Raw genomic sequence first — 23,947 nt, forward strand, 5'->3', positions numbered from 1 at the left:
GGAAAATGTTACACATAGATAATAATTTAAAATAAGCTTGGGGAGGGAAACATGAGCTCATGACTAAGTTTTAGAATCATTTTTTCTTGATTATAGAAAATTTGGGAAGTACAGATCAATAGAGAGAAGGTTTAGTATCTTCAATATCTTTATGTATATGAGGTATCTGTTTCTCTCAAACTGATATTGAGAATTAAAAAAATAGACTTTTTAAGTGTATTTAAAACAAAGGATGGATATTAATATTTTGTGTGATTGCATAGACACTGGTTTTGACATGCTAAACCTGTTTTTTCACTTCACTGTTAATGATGAAGAACTTTACAAAGACAATGTTAGAAACAGATTTCTAATTTTTCACACCTCCTTAGCACCAGGTTGTAAGCTCTGTTGAAAATTTGATCAGGCTGATCTAGTTTCATTGCTAAACTACTTAAAATCCCATGAGCAGTCTCTCAGAGGCTGCCAAATGCTCCTTGCTACTTGTTAGCTAGCTGTGATCCAGCTAACTCTTGGCATATTATCACTTAGGAGACAAATTCGGATACCGATATGTGTCATTAGTCAACACTGGAATTATACAGTGCATCAGGAATAAGAGAATTCTGTTTTCTAGATCCAACATGACTTTTTAAAGAAACTTACATTGGAATATATTTGAAACTAACAAACATTTTAGATCAGGTATATAAAAAGTGATTCAGTTACATGTGTACATTGTCTATTATTTTTCAAATTCTTTTCCCAATTAGTTGTTACATAATATTGAGCAAAGTTCCCTGCACTATACAGTGAGTCCTTGTTGGTTATTCATTTTAAATATAGCAGTGGGTAGGAATCTAGCAGAGAAGGCAATGGCACCCCACTCCAGTAGTCTTGCCTGGAAAATCCCATGGATGGAGGAGCTGGGTGGGCTGCAGTCCACGGGATCGCAAAGAGTTGTACACGACTGAGCAACTTGACTTTCGCTTTTCACTTTCCTGCATTGGAGAAGGAAATGGTAACCCACTCCAGTGTTCTTGCCTGGAGAATCCCAGGGACAGGGGAGCCTGGTGGGCTGCCGTCTATGGAGTTGCACAGAGTCGGACATGACTGAAGCGACTTAGCAGCAGCAGCAGCAGGAATCTAGATCCAACATGACTTTTTATAGTCCGTTAGGAGAACTTGGGCTTCCCAGGTGGTGCTAGTGGTAAAGAACCCAGCTGCCAATGCAGGAGACATAAGAGATGTGGGTTTGATCCTTGGGTTGGGAAGATTAACTGGAGGAGGGTGTGGCCGTCTACTCCAGTATTCTTGCCTGGAGAATCTCATGGACAGAGAAGCCTGGTGGGCTACAGTCAGTGGGGTCACAAAGAGTCGAACATGACTAAAGTGACCTAGCATGCATGCACAGGAGAACTTAATTCTGTTCTAAATTCCCTGTCTGAGGCCTCTCTGGTTAATGACATGCAGATTTGACATGGTTACTGACAAAAGATGGGGAGTGCATTTTGGATGTCCAGTTTGCACCACATACTGCCCACCAGTGCTAAATGTAACAGCTAGACCGTTCTGTATAAAACAGCCCTCATCTAACTGTCTACAGTCATTTTATTGTTCATTTTCTGACCTTGATTTATTTCCTGTAAGGAAATAGGGAGGTTGTTGTCTTTTGAGGATTTGTTTCATTAAAAATAACAAAACAACAAATATCTACCACCCACAACTTGATGGACTAATTAGTTTCTTAAAAAAAATTATCCTTTGAATATAGGGATTAGGAATCAGTGTGAAGAAATTGTTTGGGTACCATTCATGTTGTTAAACTGTAGTATTTATTGAGAGGCCGAATCTTACGGATGGTAAGAGGGTGCTAATGCTGAAATAGCTAAGGAGATTCCTTGTGCTTCCGCTTGTATTGCTTTGATTAGAGGAAACCAGAAGGTTCTGTTAATGCCTTATGCCTGGTCTAAGAGAGTCATTCCTTCATTAAAAATTATTTTATTGGGCACTTACTTCTTTATGTCCTGGAGATACAGAGATAAACGAAACAAAATGTTTTATAGTAGTTAAATTTCAATAGAAATTAGAAACAGCTGTTTTTTGAAGTTATTCTCTTACCATGTCTTCCCTCTACCTTTGGGCAGACAGGTGAATTAACCAAAAGAATTTTATGAGTTTGGGATTTGTTACTCTGAAGGCTTTATGTTTACTTGTATCTTTTTTCTTCTTGCTAAGCATAAGATGGTGAAATACTAACAAAATCAGTTTCCATCACTGAAATTTGGGATGGATATCTGTTTTCTCATATTAAATGGTTACTTTCTCTTGAGGGCTTCCCAGGTGGTACCAGTGATAGAGACTCTGCCTGACAGTGCAGGAGATACAAGAGACACAGTTTCGATCCCTGGATTGGAAAGATCACCGGGGGAAGGAAATGACAACTCACTCCAGTATTTCTTGCCTGGAAAATTCCATGGACAGAAGAGCCTGATTGACTGCAGTTGCAAAGAGTTGGACATGACTGAGTGCGCACATGCGCACGTACACACTCACACACACACTTTATCTTGCTTTTCACCTTCAATGTTGTACATCTTTTTGGAATATTAAAAGAATCACATGCAAAAGACAGGTAGTAGATAGTAGACCTGCCTGTGAAAAGTAAATATAGGATATTGTGGCCGGGCTGACAGACATATGTGTTTATTGGTCATTGGACTTTTCATTGTATGAGCTCTTACCTAATAATGTTTATACATAGTTCATGACTGTCTGCCTCACAGGAATATTGTGGGGGCATGATTATATATTATCCAAGAGTGGTGCACATTCCCCAAACAAACATTTTATAAACATTAAATCATTATTATAACTAGCATGTATAACGTAAAGGAAACTTGTCATGAATCCTGCTCACCAGATTTTTAAAAATCTATGAATAAAACAGTCATATCCATCTTAACTATTTTGTAAATTCAGCTCAAACACATTAGGCCGTTTTTATTGACTGACTTTCGTGAAATAATAATTTTTTCTATAGAGATCTATCATACATAGACATTGACATACATACATATACGTGCATGTAGAGAGTGAGTGAGGAATTAGCTCTGTACTACAGGCACTATTCACCTTTTATTTATATGTAGCTTGGAAAACCTTTTTGTAGATTACCAATAGTCTTAAAAACTCTTTTTATACGTTAGTCAAAGTTCCTTATTTTCTACTGTTTCCTTCAGAGCAAGAGATTTAATCTCAAATTAGATAGCTGGGTTATAGAGTGGATTCTTTACCCCTTTTCCACACTGTAAAGTCCCTATCATAAGTGTAGTTGAGAATTTGCTGTTATCAAACTCTTAAATGACAGTGTCTGTTGTAGATGTGCTGTAAGTGAAATGCTTCATTGCCTTAGGTCTTTCCGATGATACATGGTGGCAACCATGCAATAGAGTTTATTTACATGAATAGTAAACCTTTGTTTCCTCGTTAGATTTGGCAATTTTCACAAGGTAAATTTGAAATAATTTTATTTGAGGGTATGGTTATGACATTTTTTTTCACATTTTAAAGTTCAAGAATTAAGCAGAGAGAAGTCTCTTCAGTGCTTTTTCAATGAATATATATAAATTCTGAATTATATTTTCAAACATGAAATTAATGCAAAATATTTTACTACAGATCCAGCCACTTTCCTATTATTTATTTTTATTTTTTTATTGTTCTACATGTTCTTTGGTTAAAAATTTTTATGTATTAAGCTTTTCTACATTTAGGAAAATTTCTTCAGGCTAGACTCTCAAGTAATGGTATTATATTATTGGATCAAAGTGTGTGAACTTTTTTAGCAAGTTGTTGATTTATACTTACTGCCAAATTGGTTTTGAAAACTGTACCAGTTTATTGCCATCAGTAGTATTTGAATATCCATTTTTTTAACATATTATTTAAGTGAGAATTTAAAGCCCATTGTTGCTTTAATATGTATTTGTTTGATTCCCAGTAAGGTTTAATGTTTTCCATGTTTCAAAATTAGTTGTGATGTTCCTTATTGCTTGTGCCCATTTTCTATGAAATTTAGAATTTTTATTTTCATATTATTAATAGTTATTTCTACATGTAAAGTTTAATCAAAAGTATCTAAATGTGTCACCCCTCTCTGCTCTCCGCCCCACCTCCCCCAAAAGTGAAAGTCGCTCAGCTGTATTTTGCGATTCTTTGCAACCACATGGACTGTATGAATTCTCTAGGCCAGAATACTGGATCTTCCCAACCCAGGGATCGAACCAGGTCTCCCTCATTGCAGGTGCAGTCTCTCCCAGTTGAGGCACAAGGGAAGCCCAAGAATATGGAGTGGGTAGCCTATCCCTTCTCCAGCGGATCTTCCTGACCCAGGAATGGAACCGGGGTCGCCTGCATTGCAGGTGGATTCTTTACCAACTGAGCTATCAGGGGAGCCCCAGAAAACCTGACCAAAATTAAATCAGACAACAAACTAGGGGAAAAATGTTTGCAGAAAACATCAGCAGTTTAATATTTTTATCTAGCCACATACCTTGGATCTTTATGCAGCATGAATGGCACAAAGTATGATCTTTTACTGGAGACCCGAAGCTAACATTATGATTATTAATTATTAACAATGATATGTATATAGTAATGACAGTGCTATTACAAGAGTTGTCCTCAGGCCTTCTGAAGGAGCCATGGGGGTGTTTGCTCCTAGTCTAATTAGACCATACTGGTTTTATGCTTTATTTATTGTTTCCGCCACATCCATATTAGTTGCTTATCATCTGTTTCTTCTTACAGTTATTGATGTTTTTACCAGTAGCTATAACTCAAATTTCCTTCTACTCTTTTTCTAAATGTAGTATGGTATATTTGTGTATATACATTCTTGCACTTTTAACAATGAATTATGAACATTTCTTCATTTCATTAAACATCTTCAAAAATGTATTTTCCCATTACCTGCATATATCACAATCTAATTATTTTTCTCATCAGATATTTAGGTTACCAGTGTTTCACCGCTACACTTTTGCCATAAACTTCATTATAAATTGCTTGGATTTCTGATTAATTCTTTAAAACAGTTTTTTAGAATAAAAATTACTAGGTCAGAGGTTACAAAATATTTATTATTTTAATTTTTTCCTATTTACTCCTTTATTTCTTTTAAAATAGGTAATAGAAGTACTGGGTAAATAATCAAACAGAAGAATGTTTATGCAGTTAAAAAAAAGTCTGCCTCTTATCCTAGGCTCCCACTCCCTAGGGATAAAAAATCCTACAATAAAAGATATTGTTTGGCTACATATGTTTTCACCAGAAGGGGAAGCTTGGGGAGTGACACTGTTGCTCCTGCGCCTGTATGTATGTGAACTCTGGCAGAATATACATGTGTATGTGTAGTACACATGGGAGTGTACTATATAAGCTGTTCTACATCCTATGTTTTTCACTTGTACATTTACACTTCCATATTTTATCGTTTAGGCACTGAATGCTTTAATGTTTGTAGAGTCTTTGCTACATTCATTGGTGAAATTTTAAAATATTGTTTATGGCTGGGAGGTTGAATATTTTTCCTTAGGATTATTTACTGGCCATAGGTAGCCATTCTTCTTACTTGGCCTTTACCATCCATCCTTGCTCATTATTTAAAAATTAAGATTTCTCATGTTCTGGCAGGTCATAGTATATGAGCAGAATGTATGAAGCATATTAGCTTTTTGTTGTCCTATGTGTCATATATCCATTTTTCTCAGTCCATTGTTACTTTTTAGTTTTATTTGGTTCCTTTTGAGGGATCATCAGAGTTTTAACATTTTTGTATTTTTTTCATTTTTATATATCTTTAATTCCCTTCTAATTATATATTTTGTGACTCATAAAAAAATCTACGTTTGTTAGAATTATGTACCAAATAAAATGTGATTGGAATTACCCCCTTTCCTTTTGTAAACAGTTTAAAAAATTAAACTGTAGACTGGTCCACCCCAACTTACTAGAGATTTTGAATCCATGAAACCTAGCTGAAATAGATTTCACTCCATCAGAACTGGAGATTGATAGAATTTGAATTGTGAAATTTTGTCAGTGCCTCTTCTGTTCTGCCTCCTGTTTCACCATGAGTGTATATGTGTGTAACTTGCAGACAGTGAACTGAGTGTGCATCACATTTGTAGCTGGTATGTAATTGGTGTTTTGAGGGCAGTGCCAAGTGGGCTCAGGCTTTAGCTGTTTTCAGTGTTCCTCCGTTTGTAACCTCTGTCTTTGCTCTTAATTTAAAAGTGTAGTGCCTACAGTAACCAGGGAGTAAAGCAGGTCTTGAGCTATTTCAGATTTGGGTCTCTCTAGAGTTGCTGGTCAAATGATTTTGTTAACTCAGTCATTGATATCTATTTGAAATTTAGAATGAAATGAAGAAAAAGATATATGATCCATGTGCCTTTGATGTACTTTTTCGTTAATCTGTGTTTCAAAAAAAAGTGTGTCTGCTTTCTGGAACCAAACTCTAGCTGCATGATTGCTAATTTTTTTTTTCTATGTAATTGAATTACATTATTTAAGCCACTGGGGCCTCCCTGGTGGCTCAGACAGTAAAGAGTCTGGCTACCACGTGGGAGACTTGGGTTCGATCCCTGGGTTGGGAAGATCCCCTGGAGTAGGTATCCCACTCCAGTATTCTTGCCTAGAGAATTCCATGGACAGAGGAGCCTGAAGGGCTGCAGTCCATGGGGTCACAAAGGGTCAGACATGACCGAGTGACTAACAACTTTCACTTGTTCATTTCATGAGCCATTAGATTAAATAGCCACTCTGTGCTTTTTCAAAAGTAGATAAATTTCTTAAGATCCTAAAAAGGAAAAGGCACATGTTAATATGACAGGGTACTCATTTAAAATATTTGTACATTCAGTATTTACCTTTAGATTTTCTTTGTTCAGTAGAAATTGAATCTGAATAAAATGTTTGGTGACCTCATGTCACTGGGTAAGGGACCAAGCTGTGATGCATGTGCACGGATGGACAGGTGTCACTCCCCACTCCCCTGGAAACATTTGTCTTCATACAAAATTAATTTATTCCAGGGCTTTTCCCTCAGAGCCAGCTGAAGGTTCTTATTTCTGGTGACCCTCATGCCTCTGTAGGAAGCTAATGGGAATCAACAGTATCTGTACCTGAAGGTAAAATAAATACTTCTGTCACTGTGGCGCTTAGTGGCCTTTCAGGAGAACCACTAAGCAGGGGAGCAGGGGAGGAGCGAAAGGAATGGCAAATGTGGGAGCGACCGTGGCATCGGTGACTTGGTAATATGTGGCAGAATTAGCTGCGACATAATTAGCTTGGCAATGTAATATGTGACATAATTAGCTGAAACTGTTGCAGTCATTGTTACTATTTGCTGTGCTCTCCAATCCTTTCAACAGCACTGCAAGGAAAGTATCTTTCCCATTTTGCAAATGAGGAAACTGACTCAGAAATTATGTTTCCTTGAAAGTGAGCACGGGTACTGTAAACAGATGGAGAAGGTGAATTTCACGCTGGACATGGTCAAGTTAAGAGAGAACTGCCTTGCTAGAAATTTCAAACTGATTTGGAGAAGCTGGTTTGTAGCTTGGTAGAGAGGATTGGACTAAAGAGATGGGTTTGGAAAATCCTATTCATAGAGGCGGGCTTCCCAGGTGGCACTAGTGGTAAAGAACCCACTTGCCAGTGCAGGAGGTGTGAAACACTCAGGTTTGATCCCTGGGTTGGGAAGATGCCCTGGAGGAGGGCATGGCAACCCACTCCAGGATTCCTGCCTAGAGAATCTCCATGGACAGAGGAGCCTGGCAGGCTATAGTCCATGGGGTTGCAGAGTTGGACACCATGACAGAAGCGAAATTCGGAGATTTGCTAGTGATGTATTTCAGTCACTGGCAGTGGAGTTGATTAACTGTTCACCTGGCTGATGCTCCCTGCCACTCTTTCCAGAGCACAGGTCCTGACTGCCTGGGAAGCATTCATTTTGTTCCAGGGAGGTGATAGAATGTTAGGATATGTTAGGCGGTGTTGTAGGTAGATTTTCTCAGCCCTGTCCTGTTTTATCATGCTGTTGGTAAAAATATGATGTGCTGTTACAGCTGAGATTTGAAGGATAGGAGGACAGGCACACACCTAGGAAGATGCTTCAGAATCTTTAGTTTTATAGTTTGAAACCCCTTCCTCTCTATCCCCACCAATACATCTTTCAGAATCACTGTCCTAGTCATTCAAAGAGGGGAGATTGTTGCTTTAAATTCTACTCATAAAGAGATACACTTTTTGTTACCTAATTAATTGGGAGAAACATATAAGAAATATATTATCTTCTTTAATATTACAAAGAAGAGATTCCAAGGACATGGCTTGCTCAACTTTAAGGAATGGTTTGTATTGCAAGGACACAGCTAAGCCGAGCCCTGGCCTTGACTGTTCCGCGGTCAGTTCTCTTGCCTCATCCCCATCCCTGGATCCGCCACCATGCCCCCGCTTCACTCAGTGCCTCTCAACTTACAGCTTCTCCACCTTGGTGGAACATCCTCACCACTGGGCCCTTGACTTGGACCCGGCTTTCTTTTCTAGCCTTCATGACTGGTTTGGCTCTAGGCCTAAGATTTTACAACCCACAGGAATAACCTGAGGCTCTAGGGCAACAGCAGGAGGGCCATGATGCACTGGCAGGCAATTTTGAGGCTTTGGTTTCTCCAGGCGAAATTCACGGATATTTTCTCGTTCAAGATGAAACCTGCCATCATTGTCAGGGCATCATGTGATAGGGTTGAAAGCAGTTACTAGAGGGACAGGGTATGTGGAATATGTGTGTGTGAAGAATGTGTGATAAGAATCACCAGTGGGGTTTATTTGTTTGAAACTACAGGAACATTTCAGCTCCCATATCCTATATGATGTATGTTGGGTATGAACCTTCCCCACGGAGCATCACACAGATATGTGACATGTGCCTCAGCTGTATTAGGGCAGAAGACGAGTTGAGAAGCACTGACCTAGGAAATGGCATTCAACTTGAAGAGAATAAATGTTTCTAAATTATATTCCTATGCTCACTGTCAACAACATGCTTTTCATCTATGAGTGACTTTAACATGTATCTATTCACAGTGCTTAGTAACTACAGAATGATTCTCATCTTAAGTGTCTGACAGTTTGGGAATGGAGAAATAATTAAATGGACAGAGCAATTATTATATACAGGCTTTCCCTTTTCATAGCAAGTACATGTTATGTTTTCATAAACATGAAGAAAATACTCATTTTTGCAAATGCCATCAGTCTTTAACAATCATAAATTCACTTGGCAAGATAAATGGTGTAGCTGCACAGAATTGTGGTTATTGTTACATTGTTTTGTTTACTGTAAACCTGGCTCAATATTGGTAAATACAGTGTAGCAGAAACTGAAGTGTTGTGAGCTATCTGGGCATTGGTCCAAGATATCATTAAAAATACTGCCTCAGACTAATTTGGGTTTATGAATAATATTTTGTTAACAGCTTAACTAAAATTGAGCCACATGGTCTAGCTTAAAATTCTGAATCCACTAGTTAATGAGAGTACTATAAGAGGATAGTGCATACTTAATATTCTATATTTGAGTGATGAATTTATATGTACTTTTGTGTTAACCTTTAAATTGTAAGTCCCCAAATGCCTAATATAATCTAGTATTTTTAAAGTTTACTTAATGATGTGATTTGCAGTTAATTTGAGTTTCTTATTAACTAAAATATTGTTGGTTTAACAAGAACATCTAAAGAATAAGGAGAAAGTGCTGAACAAATATTACAGTGGATGTTCAACATCCATTTTGGCATATGGATGTGTAAACAGCTGAAGTTTATAATAACATTCACTAAAAAGGTGGAAGGATATAGTGTTGTTTTAAAAGTCCAATTATTTATTATACTAATAATTATACCTTAACATAGGTTATGGGAATTATTAATGTTTGGTTTTAAATTGATAATTCATGTTAGACACAAAAGAGAATTTAGGGTATGATAAATTAGATGATACAAGACAATTTAGGTGTTTCTTGCCAAAAGATACAATGTATCTTATTCTTTTGTGTCCTATTTTAATTATTAAGTTCTTTCTGAACGTACGTGTATAAACTCCCATTGAAAAGATGTTGGAAGAGTTGATTTTCTGTCACTGTTAGTGTGAAAAATACTTTTGTAATGAAAAGGTGTATGCATTGTTTAAAGAATGAATTTTAAATATACCTCTTCTCAATAAATATTTTATTCTTTTCCCAGGTTAGCACTCTACGTATATGAGTATCTGCTCCATGTAGGAGCTCAGAAATCGGCCCAAACATTTTTATCAGAGGTATGTTATGTATATTTTCTGTATTGTATTTTGATATCCTATATAAGTGAGTGAAAAATAAAATGTAACAGTTATGTGAAAATAGTGAATGTTCAGTTATCCAAATGCGTAATGTAGTCTTTGCAGATTATTGGAAGCATTTGCAGTATCCCAAAATGCCACTTCCATGCAAATAACTTCCTACTCAACTTTCTAGCCATTTATCCCCCCTGAGGAATAGAAACTAATAGTACCCTCAGCAACAATAATCAAGAAAGCATATTTGCTTTAAGAAAAAAAGGCAAACACCATCATGTCTCTAGTTTTAGAAATATTTTATTTTGGCATTATTCACAGTTTTGGAAAATATGGTTTTTGTTTTTATTTTGTATAGATAATAGTGGGTTGATGACCAAACTTAAGTTAGAAAAGATTTTGATAATCTTGCTTCAAGTTCTTGTTTCTCTTTTTCTCCTTCACAATTTTTAAACCTTAAATTTTAGCTTTCATAGTGTTACCTTTTCTTCTTCAATGTATGTAATAATGAGGAAGAGGAGGACTTTACTGAGTTACATTATGTGTGAGCATATTATCTCTAGTTCTTCTAAGAAATTTGCCAGGCATCTGGTATTATTTCTGATTTACTGATAACAACTACAGGGCTCTATATAACTAGCTTGTGGTCACACAGCTTATTAAGTTATGGAGCTAGAATTCAAACCTTAGGTCCATGTTAATTCCCAAGCCCCTGTTTTTCCCTCTGTATCTGTGCTGTCCAGTAGGGTAGCCACTGGCTAACTATGGCTTTTTGAGCACTTGAAATATGGCTGATTGAATTGAAAAGTGCTATAAATATGAAGTTACACACTGGATTTTGAAGACTTGCTGTGAAAAAAAGAATACAAAATATCAATAATTTTAAAAATTTGGTCACATTGACAGGATAATATTTTGGATATATTAGGTGAAATAAAATTACTAGCATTATTTTTCTTTTTAAAAGTAGTTACTAGAAAATTTAAAAGTATATCCGTGGCTCTCATTTGTGGCCTATGATTACGTTTCTGTGGGACAGTGCTGATCAGAATTTTGTCGTCTCCAGTGATCTCATTAGTTTGCCTTCTACAAGGTCAGGGACATGACAGGCAACCCTTTGACCAAAGTCCCTGCCTGAGGTACAGCCTTCTTGAGATTCACTATCCCCCAACGAGCACACAAGTAAACAAACACATGTATCCCCCCAATCTAATTAAACTAATTAATTAGTGTACGTGAACCATTGGGGCCTATTTGCAAGTAAGAAAATTGAGAGGTATGCTCAGAACTTAAGTCAGTTGTTTTACCATAGAAGGAATATATGCAGTGTAATAAAAATGTGATTTCAAAGTATGTTTAAATCAAAACACGTCTATCCCTGATTAAATCATTAATTAGAAGACTTTCGTCTATCACCTTTCTGAGTCACAATCACTGTTTGATGTTACAAAGGAAGCAATGGAGATTGCAAACAGGATACTTTTAATAATTATATCCTTAATTACTGCCAATTTATATTTAAAAGAAACTAAAGTCAGTTATGGAGATTTTAAACTTTTGTTTTAATGCAGTTGAAAACTTGATGAAAGGAGTTACTGATCACTTTTCCTAGATAAAGAATTGTTTTGAATTGGCTCAACTTTCTGAATCTGTTTTTTCTTGCCAACATTCATAATCATTTCATCAAACAAAAGAAATGTTGCTAACTTATTTAAGGACATTCAGTTATTTGGATTCAAATAAGTTATGTAGATTGAGCGGATAACTAGATACTGCACTGATATGCTTTTGAACTCAATGGAAAATGGAAACTGTTTTTAGTGCTATTTGGTAAAAATAAAATTATAATTTCAGAAGAGATCTGCACATTTTTTAAACAAGTATTTACCATGATTTTAGTTTCTCCGGTTGCATTTGGAATACAAAACTGAGGGTTTCTCCATTATCAGTCTGGTTTGATTTCACAAGGGGAATCAGTTAAGCTGAAAATAAACTCCTGTCACCAGGAAGATATACAGTATTACTGGACTTTGGAGATGAGTGTATGTGATTCCCAGGATAGTTACATGAAAACCATTGAACATAAAGCAGTAGTATATATTTTTGTGGGTACATATTTATGAATGTGAAGTAAAGTAAAAGGTCTGAAAGAATATACATTCCAGAGTAGTTGTTTGTGGGAGTGCGGATGTTAAAGTATTCAAAAAGGAATTTTTATACTGCAATAAAAAATACTTGTAGGGTTTTAAAAAACAAATATATACAAACATACACACACACACAGATATTTGTATAGTTAAAATTATCTTGATTTTAAAATGAAAGTTTGGAGGTAGATTTGTAATAAGCCACTGCTGAGTACACCCTAGAGTTCTAGATACAGTCACCCCTCCATATCCACTGGGGATCGGTTCCGGGACCCCGCCCCCTTCCCCTGGGGATGCCAAAATCCAGATGATCAAGTCCTTATGTAAAACAGCACAGGGTTTGCATATGACCTACACTCATTTTTGCATGCATTTTAAATCATCTGTAGGTTATTTATAATACCTAATACAGTGCAAATCCTGTGTAATAGTTGTAAATACAATGTAAATGATATGTAAATAGTTGCCCATTGTGAGCAACTTCAAGTTTGACTTTTTGAAACTTTCTGGAACATTTTTTCCAAGTATTTTCTATCCGTGGTTGTTTGAATCTGTGGATGTGGAACCTGCAGATAGGGACCGTTGACTATAATTTCAGTTGGTGAAATTTCGATAGCTTGCTATATTGTCCTTCATGCTTTAAGTTTCCATCATACCAACTGCTTGTGTTTGTCTATACATACCAGAAGGCGTCTCTCACTGCCTAAAATCTCCTCCCCTTCTCTCCTTGACTAGCTCAGAGGTAGCTTTTTCTAGGAAAGCTTTCTCAGGGCTCCACCTCTCCGTGCTGATAGTGTATTCTTAACATGAAAGCCTTTGCATATTCTGCCAAGAAGCTTGGGCTTATCATCTCAACAAAAGGGAACTTTTATTCTTTTAAGTAAAAGAATAGAATCATTAGCTTTGTACTGTAGTGTCTGTGTGAATACCCATCCTCTTAAACTATGGACAGTGTAATCTTTTATAGCTTTATATCCTATGTAGCATTGCTTTCTCTCTCTTTACTTTCACTTGGATGGTCTGGAAAATTTAAGACTGCTTGTTGTAGAATGGGACTTCCCAGGTGGTGCTAGTGGTAAAGAACCCAGCTGCCAATGCAGGAGATGTAAGAGACGTGGGTTTGATTCCTGGGTGGAAAGATCCTCTGGAGGAGGGCATAGCAACCCACTTCAGTATTCTTGCCTGGAGAATCTCATGGACAGAGGACATTCAGCACGTTGTAGAATGACTTCCTGAGTCAATTGTGTAGTAAAGGACCATGTTACCTAAATTCTTACGCTATACTAGATTTTTACCTAATTCAGAACTGTTAAACAGGGAACTTAAAAAATGAGACTTACTTATTTGAATTGGATATTTGTGATAAAAAGGAAATGACTGAAGTGGCACCAGTTACTCAAGTATTCACTGTTCTCACTCTGGCTCAAGGTGAAGTAGAATGCTTCTACCAGTTTCGGCTTTCTCCCTTAGGATGAGTGAGGATATGGATGGCTATGACATTAGTGAGCCCTTGTCAGCCAGGATTTTCTGTGCTGGGCCACTTCTTTCATTTAGTGTGGGTTTGCCTTCTGGATGAAGTTGTGAGAAGGTCAAGTTGGAACTCCAGGCATCATCTGAGCAAGGAAGATGTGAATCTCAGCATCTAAGTTCTCACTTGGGCTTAGCCTTTCTGATAGTGCCCTTAGCTTAGCCTGTCAGAAATTGGATTGTTTTTGGTAGCTTTGGTTATCAGTCAAAATAGTAGGACATTCATTCAGTTCAGTTCAGTTCAGTTCAGTCGCTCAGTCTTGTCAGACTCTTTGCGACCCCATGAATTGCAGCATGCCAGGCCTCCTTGTCCATCACCCACTCCCAGAGTTCCCTCAGACTCACGTCCATCGAGTCAGTGATGCCATCCAGCCATCTCATCCTCTGTCGTCCCCTTCTCCTCCTGCCCACAATCCCTCCCAGTATCAGAGGCTTTTCCAATGAGTCAACTCTTTGCATGAGGTGGCCAAAGTACTGGAGTTTCAGCTTTAGCATCATTCCTTCCAAAGAAATCCCAGGGCTGATCTCCTTCAGAATGGACTGGTTGGATCTCCTTGCAGTCCAAGGGACTCTCAAGAGTCTTCTCCAACACCACAGTTCAAAAGCATCAATTCTTTGGCGCTCAGCCTTATTCACAGTCCAACTCTCACATCCATAGTCCAGCAGTTTTTTTCCTAGTTAAAAGAGGTAGCATTGAACTAACAATAGAAATTAAAACATTTGTCTAGCCAGGTTGTGTTGACCAGCTCACTGTTACCTCTGATTCATCATAGATTCCAAACCATGTCTAAATCCTAAATGTTACTTTGGACTCATTAAAAACTGTCTTTTTGCTGGATTATATTGTTTCATTTTAGATAAGATAGTTCCTATTTATTCCTGAAATTTTGCATGGCATTTGTGCCTCAGAATGAGGCAAATAAAATTAAAAGTGTTGCAGAGATCCAGATTTTCTCTTCTTAATAATTTTACCTTGTTTATACTATATTACTAACCCTTATTTGCCATAAATTAGCCAGTAAGGTAGCCAGAAATAGAAGCTTAAAGACATCTAGTGGGTGGCTTCTTCAGCTTTTGTTAGGAATGCTAAATTATTGAACTCCATAGACTCAAAAATTCTGTTCTGTTTATTTTTTCATCTATGTGAAGAGAGGAAATAATAGTAGTGACTTCCTTATGTTTCTTGAACTTTAACTTGGAGGCATCATAGTATAATGGGTCAGAGCAACGACTGTGGGGCCACACTGCTGGCTATGAATTGTGTTCTAAATCATATTTACTTATTCCATTTTCTCGATTATGAAAAAAAGATAATAATGAGTTAGTACCTATGAAATAACTTGAAAGACCTGGCATGTGGTAAGTGCTCAAAAGTGCTATTTTGAAAATTCTTTTCTATCTTGTGTAGTTTATTTCTTTAAAAATAAAACTGTAAAAGAGGATGAGATGGTTAGATAGCATCACCAACTCAGTGGGCATGAATCTGAGCAAACTCCAGGAGATACTGAAGGACAGGGGAGCCTGGTATGTTGTAGTCCATGGGGTTGCAAAGAGTCAGACACGACTTAGCAACTGAACAACAATAATATAAATATATAGCCTATGTGCCATATGTGCCATATAGCTCCAAGTGTCTATCACCTGGAGAGCCCACAACCCTCCTACTTCCTAGGGTTACCTTTTCTGCCAAAATGACTCCAACTCAAACCCTAATGTGACACATTGTCTCAGGTCCTCTTTCATATCTCTGGGGCTTACAAGGAGGGGGAGGTTGTTAATGTTTCACTTGCTGTAATTTCTTGCCCTCACTCAGTATTGCAGCACTGCTACTCTTCCTTACGGCTGATAGCTTTTCTTTGCCTCAGCTTTCCTGTTGCCTTCATAGCCTAAAGCCCCACTAATGCATTGCTCTTGGGTATGAAGGATTCTTACTGAAAGTTAGGGAAAAACTGAAGACTAGCAACAACATTGACTCGGATATTAGACACAACTATCCTTAAGTTCTTTGGTCTTCTTGCCATAGAGAATTTCTCACCAGCTATTGTCCTGAAGACTCCTTCTGCCTTTTGTCTTGTTGAGTCCTCACAACTTTGCCAATTGCTCCTTTTCTGAATACTCCCAGACCCCCAGAGTACTCCTTCCTGGAGACTATTAGCAGCCTTCTAAATCCTTGTTATTTAATTATGTAGAATATTAGCTATCTGTTCTTTACTTTCAAACCATTTCTAAGAGCCTCTGCCTTTCTGGGCCAGAAATATGAAGGACCCATGAAGGAGTTTTCCCGATTTCCCAAGAAAAAAATTTCCTTTATAAAGACTTCTGCATTCCTTCTAAAGCAGAACAGCACTATTCTCTAAAATTTTCCGTGATTATGGAAATGATCTCTAATCTCTGCTGTTTAGTAAATTCTCCACTAGTCACATGTGACAACGGAGCCCTTAAAAAGTAGCTAGAAAAATCGAAGAACATTCAATTAATTCTATGTAAAGAGCCACATGTGGTTAATGAGTACCACGTTGAATAGCACAGTTTTGAATTACATCTCCTTCAGAGGGCAGTCAGATTTTTCTTCCTATTGTACATCTGTTTGCTTTAATTTTTAAAATTCGAATGTAAAAGTTTTAACTTTTATTACATTTAGTGTATAGCTGCACCTATACTTCTATACATGGATGGTTTTAGAAAATTAGTGTAAACAGTAGATTATGTTTAACTTAGAAGCCTCAGAAATTTTTCTAGGAAGAAACATCTCCCCAACCCAGGGATTGACCCCAGGTCTCCTGAATTACAGGCAGATTCTTTACCATCTGAGCCACCAGGGAAGCCTATACATAGGTATTCAGATTCTTTTCTTAACATAGGAATTAGCTTTATTCTTTTATGATATTAAATTTTTAATATTGGTTTTCAAAAACTATGGAAGGATTTAGGAATACTCTGTAAAGTTTGGATTTCATGAGCTTCGGGTGTCCTGCTGTGCTGTTGGCGATGCTGGTGAAGTAGATCTATATTATCTGAGATGGTCCCACACTGACAAAGCTGCTGCTGCTAAGTCGCTTCATTTGTGTCCGACTCTGTGCGACCCCAGAGACGCAGCCAGCCAGGCTCCCCCATCCCTGGGATTCTCCAGGCAAGAACACTGGAGTGGGTTGCCATTTCCTTCTCCAATGCATGAAAGTGAAAAGAGAAAGTGAAGTCGCTCAGTTGAGTCCGACTCTTCGCAACCCCATAGACTGTAGCCCACCAGGCTCCTCCGTCCATGGCATTTCCCAGACAAGAGTACTGGAGTGGGGTGCCATTGAACCCTCCAAAAAAGGTGCTACCAGCATCCAGAATTGCCCCACCTCTACTTTGTTGCTGTTTCTGCAACAAGCAACCACTTTTCTTTTGGAGCCAGGGGCAGGCAGCTTCTCTTCTTCCTCCTGCCCTTTGATCTCCTAGTAGTATCTCCTGATAGAACTTAAGGGAAACTAGCTGGCTAGGAGACTAGGAAATGTAATTTTCAAAATCCAAGTACTGAGTGTAGAATGGAGGATATAGGACGGTGGGTGGGGCTGAGAGGTAATAGGTAAATAAATGACTCGTATACCTTGCCAGAGCAAATAATGCTGAAATAATAAGTATATCTGTATGTATGTGTGTGTGTATCACAGATTCTTTATTATACACACTTACTGTGCTTTGATTTTTGTTTTACTTGACTTTAATTGTTTTCTGTCAGTTTGCTAAACTTTATAAATATTCTCTTTTTGTGGTTGTAGCATTTTTCATTCTATGACCTGTGCCATAGTAGAGTTTACCAGTCCTCTTACTAATGGACATTTATATTGTTTCCAGTCTTTTGCAATTATAAATGATGTTTCATCAAAAATTGTTTTATATGTAACTTTTCACATGTGACCATATTAATAAATTCCTAGAAGAATTGCTGTATCAGAGAGTATGTTCATTGAAATTTATAATTTTCATTTATAAACCATATGGCATATCTTATTCTTGCCAGTATACTGTTCATTCATGATTCAGTGTTTGGCTCTGCATTTATGTAGAAATGCTGAAAACACTAGATCGTATTACAGAGACACTGCCTAATCACAGACAAGGCCCTTAGATGTAAAGTATGGTGGTAGGCATTGGCCTTGCAATTTACAAGGTTACAGGAGAATACAGCTTTTAGCTGGACTGGTGATGGAAGGAAGGGAGGTGGAGGATTTAAAGAGCAAAAGCCTAAGGACTAGGGAATACATACAGAGGCTGGGATAATACAAGAAGGAAAAATAGAAATTATTTGCATAGATACCATTTAAGCACCTAAACAAGCCTGAAGCCCATGAAACTCAGTGCAACAGAAAATGCCTCCTCTTAGATAGCAGAATTGTTTCTAAAGTGACTTTTGACATTTAGAGGTGTTTTCAGGCTATTCCTCAACCTCATCCATCGTTATGTTTGCTAAAAAAATTATATGTATGAATATGACTTCAAAATGAAAGTCCTTTACCTTTTTCCAGAGATAATAGTTATAAGTTTGGTGTCATTTTTTTTAGTATACATGCAACCAAGTTCATACATACATAATCACACATATGTTTAAACAGAAAAGGTTTTATACTGTATGTATTATTCTGTAGCCTTTCTTAATCTCATTTGAAAAACCAGTCTATCGTAGTGCTTTTTCCATATAGATTTATCTTATGCTCTTTAATGATTACACACTGTTCAGTAGTGTTTAAGTAGTAAATTTTATTTTGCATTCACTGTTGGTGAATGTTTCTCAGGCTGTTTCTAATTTTCATTGTTTGTAACAATGCCGCAGTACATGTGACAAAGTTTTCTGTAGATCAGGGTCTGTTTTCCTGAATATCACCTCATGCTTTCTCTAAATAAGTATTATCTGGAATAGTATTTGGGGCTTCCCAGGTGGCTCAGCGGTAAAGGATACACCTGCCAGTGTAGGAGACATGGGTTCGATCCCTGGGTTGGGAAGATCCCCTGGAGAAGAAAATGGCAACCCAACCACTATTCTTGCCTGGAAAATCCCATAGACAGAGGAGCCTGGTGGGTTACAGCCCATGGGGTCACAAAGAGTTGGACACGACTAAGCACGCATGTAGCAAGAATAGTAATTAGTTTGGAGGCAAAAGACTACCATTCACTATGGAAACATAATTCCTGTGTAGAACCATCTCCTTTTTGTAAATACATTGCACATTGGTTGTTGTTCAGTGAATAACTGACAGGATGACTTTTGTGTTAACTTAAATGTGTTTGACCAAAGTTTTAGCTGTTTCTTCCATAGACTTGTGATTTAAAGTGAGAAAGGTGAACTTCCCTCATGGTATAGAAAAGAGTATTTTGAGGATGAAAGAGATGATGTTTGTGAAACATTTTGTTTCTCTTAGGAGTAATAAGATGTCATACTGTTTAAAATATAAATACATTACCTTCAGACTTCCTCTTATAGAAGACCATATCAAATATAAATCATATAGGTGTTTTCCTAGAGTACCTTATCACCTGAAACATCTGATGACTGGCTGTGGAAGCTGTGAAAGTGCAAGAAAATGACTGCTTAGTAGGTGATGCTGTGCAGCAGGACTCTTGTTAGACCGTGAGGCTAATAACCTCTAGCACAGTCAGTCATTCAGACCTAGTCATGCTGCTTTGAGTCTTCATAAGTCACCTCACATTCTCCTTTTAAGTATTTCACAGTTGTATTAGGAAAAGTCAAGATGAGCTGAGATGAAACGTAAGGACTCTACTTTGAAAAACTTCCTGTTTATATGCTTAGGATAATTCCAGGGATTAGGAATATTAGTATGTCTGGGGCACATCTGTGAGGTGCGTCATTATGCCCTTTCAAAAAGACATCGACTTGGGAAAAGATGGTAAGAGAAAAGATTGGGAGAAAAGATGAGACACAGGTTTTTGACTAAATTATAACTTTAGCAGGCTGTCAGAGCTTTATTTCTCATAAGACTCATTGAGTACCATTTCTTATTTTTCATGAACCAAAAAAGAGAAAATATTGATCACCAGAAATTTTCAGATAAAAGGTAGCATAGATTAAAAAAAAATTCGAATGTTTCTACTTTGGAGAATTCAAGTTAGGGTCTGACTTCCATTTATATAACATTTCTGGTTCATTATTTATGTTTAGACTTTATAAATTTAAGTTGATTAACTCTTAGAGTTTCACTTTTTAGCTCTTAAAATGGCTATCACATACATAATTTTCTAATCTTCAGAGAATTTCTCTGGTTTTTGAGAGCAAATTGCTTTTTTACATCAGAGTTTTCATTGATTTATATTTTGTGTGCATAAGCACTGTAAAAATGCTGTCAGTTTCAGTGATTTTAATTATGCTTAAGTTTTACATCTCTTCCTTAAAAAGGGTTTTTTTTGTTTGTTTTAACATTGAGAATCACATTATGAGTTTTTATTTTAAAATATTTTTGTTTTTTTTTTATCCTGTTGAGATAACGTCTTCCATAGTAGGTGATGAAAAGAATTCTTTGAATCAGTCAGTATTTATAGTTGTTTGCCTCCTAGTAGTGGTAAGGGCCAATGGGCACATTTTACTGATTGGAATATTGTTAAATCATTTTTTAGTTATTTAATAAACTAAAAGCTATACTTATATATAAGGGTTGTTTGTTCTTGAAGCTGGATCACCTTAGCTAAAATTATAACTTCTTATAGTTTGTCTGTTCTCTTTATCCTCCTTCACTGCTTTATTTTCCTCCATAGCATTTGTCACCTTTTAGTATAAATGCAGTCTTTTTTGGAGGGGAGATGGGGCAAGGGCGTTTGTTTTTTATGGTCTGTTTTCCCTACTGAGCTTCTCTTTAATGGTGAAGAATCCACCTGCAATGCAGGAGATGTGGGTTCAGTCCCTGGGTCAGAAAGATCCTGTGGAGAAGCAAATGACCACCACTCCAGTATTCTTGCCTGGGAAATCCCATGGACAGAGGTGCTTGGCAGGCTAGTCCATGGGGTCGCAAAGAGTCAGACATGACTTAGCGACTAAACAACAGCAATCCTTCCTCTAAAATGTAATCTCCTTGAATGCAAAGATTTTCATCTTTTCTTCTTAATGCTATCCAGTGCTTAGAAAAGGTACTGTATAAATACACACTCAGCTTTGCAATTTTTAAATTTAATTTGTAAAAAGCATTTAATCAGAACTTTTAATTTTGAGAATATTGACCTTGTTTTAAATTTTTATTATAGTGAACTTCAATTCATCTGAAATATAAATAATTGGAAAGTCAATATCACCATCTTTTAAAATTCTTACATATGCCTTCTTAGTTCCATCCCCTCAAATCAGAAACTTATTCAAAAATTCAATCCTTGAAGTTTAATTTGGAGTCTGTACATACTAAGCCCAAGTACTTGCAAGTGTCTGGGTTAGTGGTGATAGCTGATTTCTATATTGGTATTAATAATTGTGATTTTCATGTGCCTTAGGATCCTGAAATAGCTTCTGAAATTCTGACACAGTGGGAAGCAAATTCAGGAAAATAATGGTGGCAATTTCTCTCCGACTATTCAGTCAGCAAATTATAATATAAAATGAGTATTTGTAAAACTTGGATAAAGAATAACATGAAAATGATTAAAATCCTATATATTATCTTGATATTTTAAGTGGGAAAATATTGCTTTGTCATATGTGTGGGGAAAGTATTATTAGGAGTGTTTAATATCTATTTTATTCATTTTAGATAAGATGGGAAAAGAACATCACATTGGGGGAGCCACCAGGATTCTTACATTCTTGGTGGTGGTAAGTATCTTTTATTCCATTTTCATTAGATTGATGATGCATTTCACTAGGCTTGCACGTACCTGTTTGTGGTTTCGTGCTTCTCATTTATACTTTTTCATTTTCTGCAATTATTTTCTGAAAGGTAGCACTTATAAAAATAAAAAAATAAAAACAAGCTCAAAACCAGCATTAAATATAGTTAACTTAAAGATACTGCTATTAAGTCAAGATGGAATTGTGACCAATTTGGACTCTCCAGCTGTAAGTATGAGTGTGTATTAGTCAACTCTGGTTACCATAAGAAGATACCATAGGCTGGGTGGCTTAAACAGCAGAAATTACCTTTCTCACAGTTCTGGAGGCCAGAAGTCCCGAGTTCAATCTGCCAAGCATGGTCTGTTTCTAATGAGAACTCTTCCTGGCTTGTAGGTAGTGGCCTTCTTACTGTGTCCTCACATGGATAGAGAGAGCGCACACATAACAGAATGAGAGAGACAGAGCAAGCACATGCTGACTGCCTGACTAGCTCTCTGACGGCTGTTTATGTAAGGGCACTAATTGCATCATGAGGGCCCCACCCTTGTGACTTGTGCTGGTGGTGGTGGTGAATTTTTAGAATAGTCTAAAAAAGTTTGAACTAGTTCTAGATAGATTCAGAGGTAGAACTGCCTAGGAATGTACACACAAATGGTCAGTCAGTATTAAAGGCTCAGTTGATAACAGAACTTATAAATTTTATTGTGGCACCAGAACAGCCAGTTTTGTGACTTTTTGCAGCAGCAATTATTAGTCTAGGTATTCAAATGGACAAGCTAAAGTTTTTCTTTTCTTTTTTTAAAAAAATTTCTTCATTTAGAAGCATTTCCTGTTCAGTATATTATAGACTCATCTTAGCATCATACTTAAAAGGAAAAAACAAAAATAAAAGTTCTCTTCTAGAGCTGTGAATGTGGTTTCCTGGTCTGTTACTTAATGCCATCATCTTTTTAATCTCTCTCCTGAAAACGTGCTTTACTAGAAGTCCCATGGTGAATGGAACCACACTTGGTCAGTTATGATTGTGGGTTTCCCTTGTTAGTCTCCCAATACGTATGGCAGGAACAGGTGCGGTCCTTTGGTTCAGAGTTGTTCCTGTATTTGGAATAACGGTTCATTGCAGTTAAGCACTATTGTTGTGCTTTTTCCTGGGGCTTAAGACTGACATCTTGTAACATAATGTTTTAAAAGTCAGTTTTTCATTTTACATAAGCTGTTTTTATGCTATCTAGATCTAGACTATAAATGCTTACCTGCTGAATGTAACTGAGGTTCCCCACTTAGCGACACCCTTATATTTTATATGTTTCCTATTATGTCTATAAAGTGACACAAGAAACCATGTTAGAGGTCTGTCCCTATTGGATTAGTGGGCTAACAAAATGAAGATTTTAAGTTTTTCATTATAGAGTTAATTCCATTTCTCGCACCCATTTCTCTTTTACTCCCTTCCTCATGAATCTAACCTATCCTCTTCCTGTAGATGGTTGATAATAAGTCACTGAATACTTTGGCTTTTTGCTCTATCAGACTTCAGTTTTTCGGTCGTTTTTATCAGTAGATGCAGCTCTTAAATCTGCTATGGCTCTTCCTTTTTCCGTGGCTCTTAGATTCAGAGGAGCTCTTTCTCTGTGGTTTTGGTATTTTTAGTAGTTTTTACTTAGTTATAGATATCAAAGAAATTGTAAATAAAGGGCACATAAATATTTTAGGCCATATTTATTTTCATTTAAGTCTAGCACATGCAAAAGGTACATTATTTTCAGTGTTTTTAATGTTCTTCCCTAAAACTACTAAATGTAGCTTTTGAGGTGCCTGCTTTATCGATATAAATGAGTGATTCTTAATGATTTTGAAGTTATGGGGTCCTCTGAGAACTGATGAAAAGCTAAGGATCCCCTCTTTCAGGACATTGCCCAGATCCTAAGCTTTTCTGATCATTGTGTGTAGCTAACCATGACTATGGGCCTTAAGTCCAGCAGGGTCCTAACTTTTTTTTCCCGTTGTTTCAAAGATCTCTTTTGTTTTTTTTTTTTGAAAATTAATGCTTAATTTTTTTTAGAGTAGTTTTCGGTCAGTTCATAACATA

At 36.9% G+C, this 23,947-nt stretch overlaps 1 protein-coding gene across 4 annotated transcripts in view; it reads left to right on the forward strand.

Annotated features, from left to right (window-relative positions):
- SSBP2 (single stranded DNA binding protein 2) overlaps positions 1–23,947 on the forward strand; it is a 308,955-nt gene that overhangs the window by 78,648 nt on the left and 206,360 nt on the right. For all 4 annotated transcript variants that reach the window (XM_018050056.1, XM_018050058.1, XM_018050057.1 and 1 more), the window contains exons 2-3: positions 10,290–10,362; positions 21,779–21,840. In XM_018050056.1, coding sequence (XP_017905545.1) covers positions 10,290–10,362; positions 21,779–21,840 — 135 coding nt within the window. The remainder of the gene's footprint in view (positions 1–10,289; positions 10,363–21,778; positions 21,841–23,947) is intronic.

Source organism: Capra hircus, chromosome 7, assembly GCF_001704415.2.
Source record: "Capra hircus breed San Clemente chromosome 7, ASM170441v1, whole genome shotgun sequence".
Lineage (NCBI taxonomy): Eukaryota > Metazoa > Chordata > Mammalia > Artiodactyla > Bovidae > Capra > Capra hircus.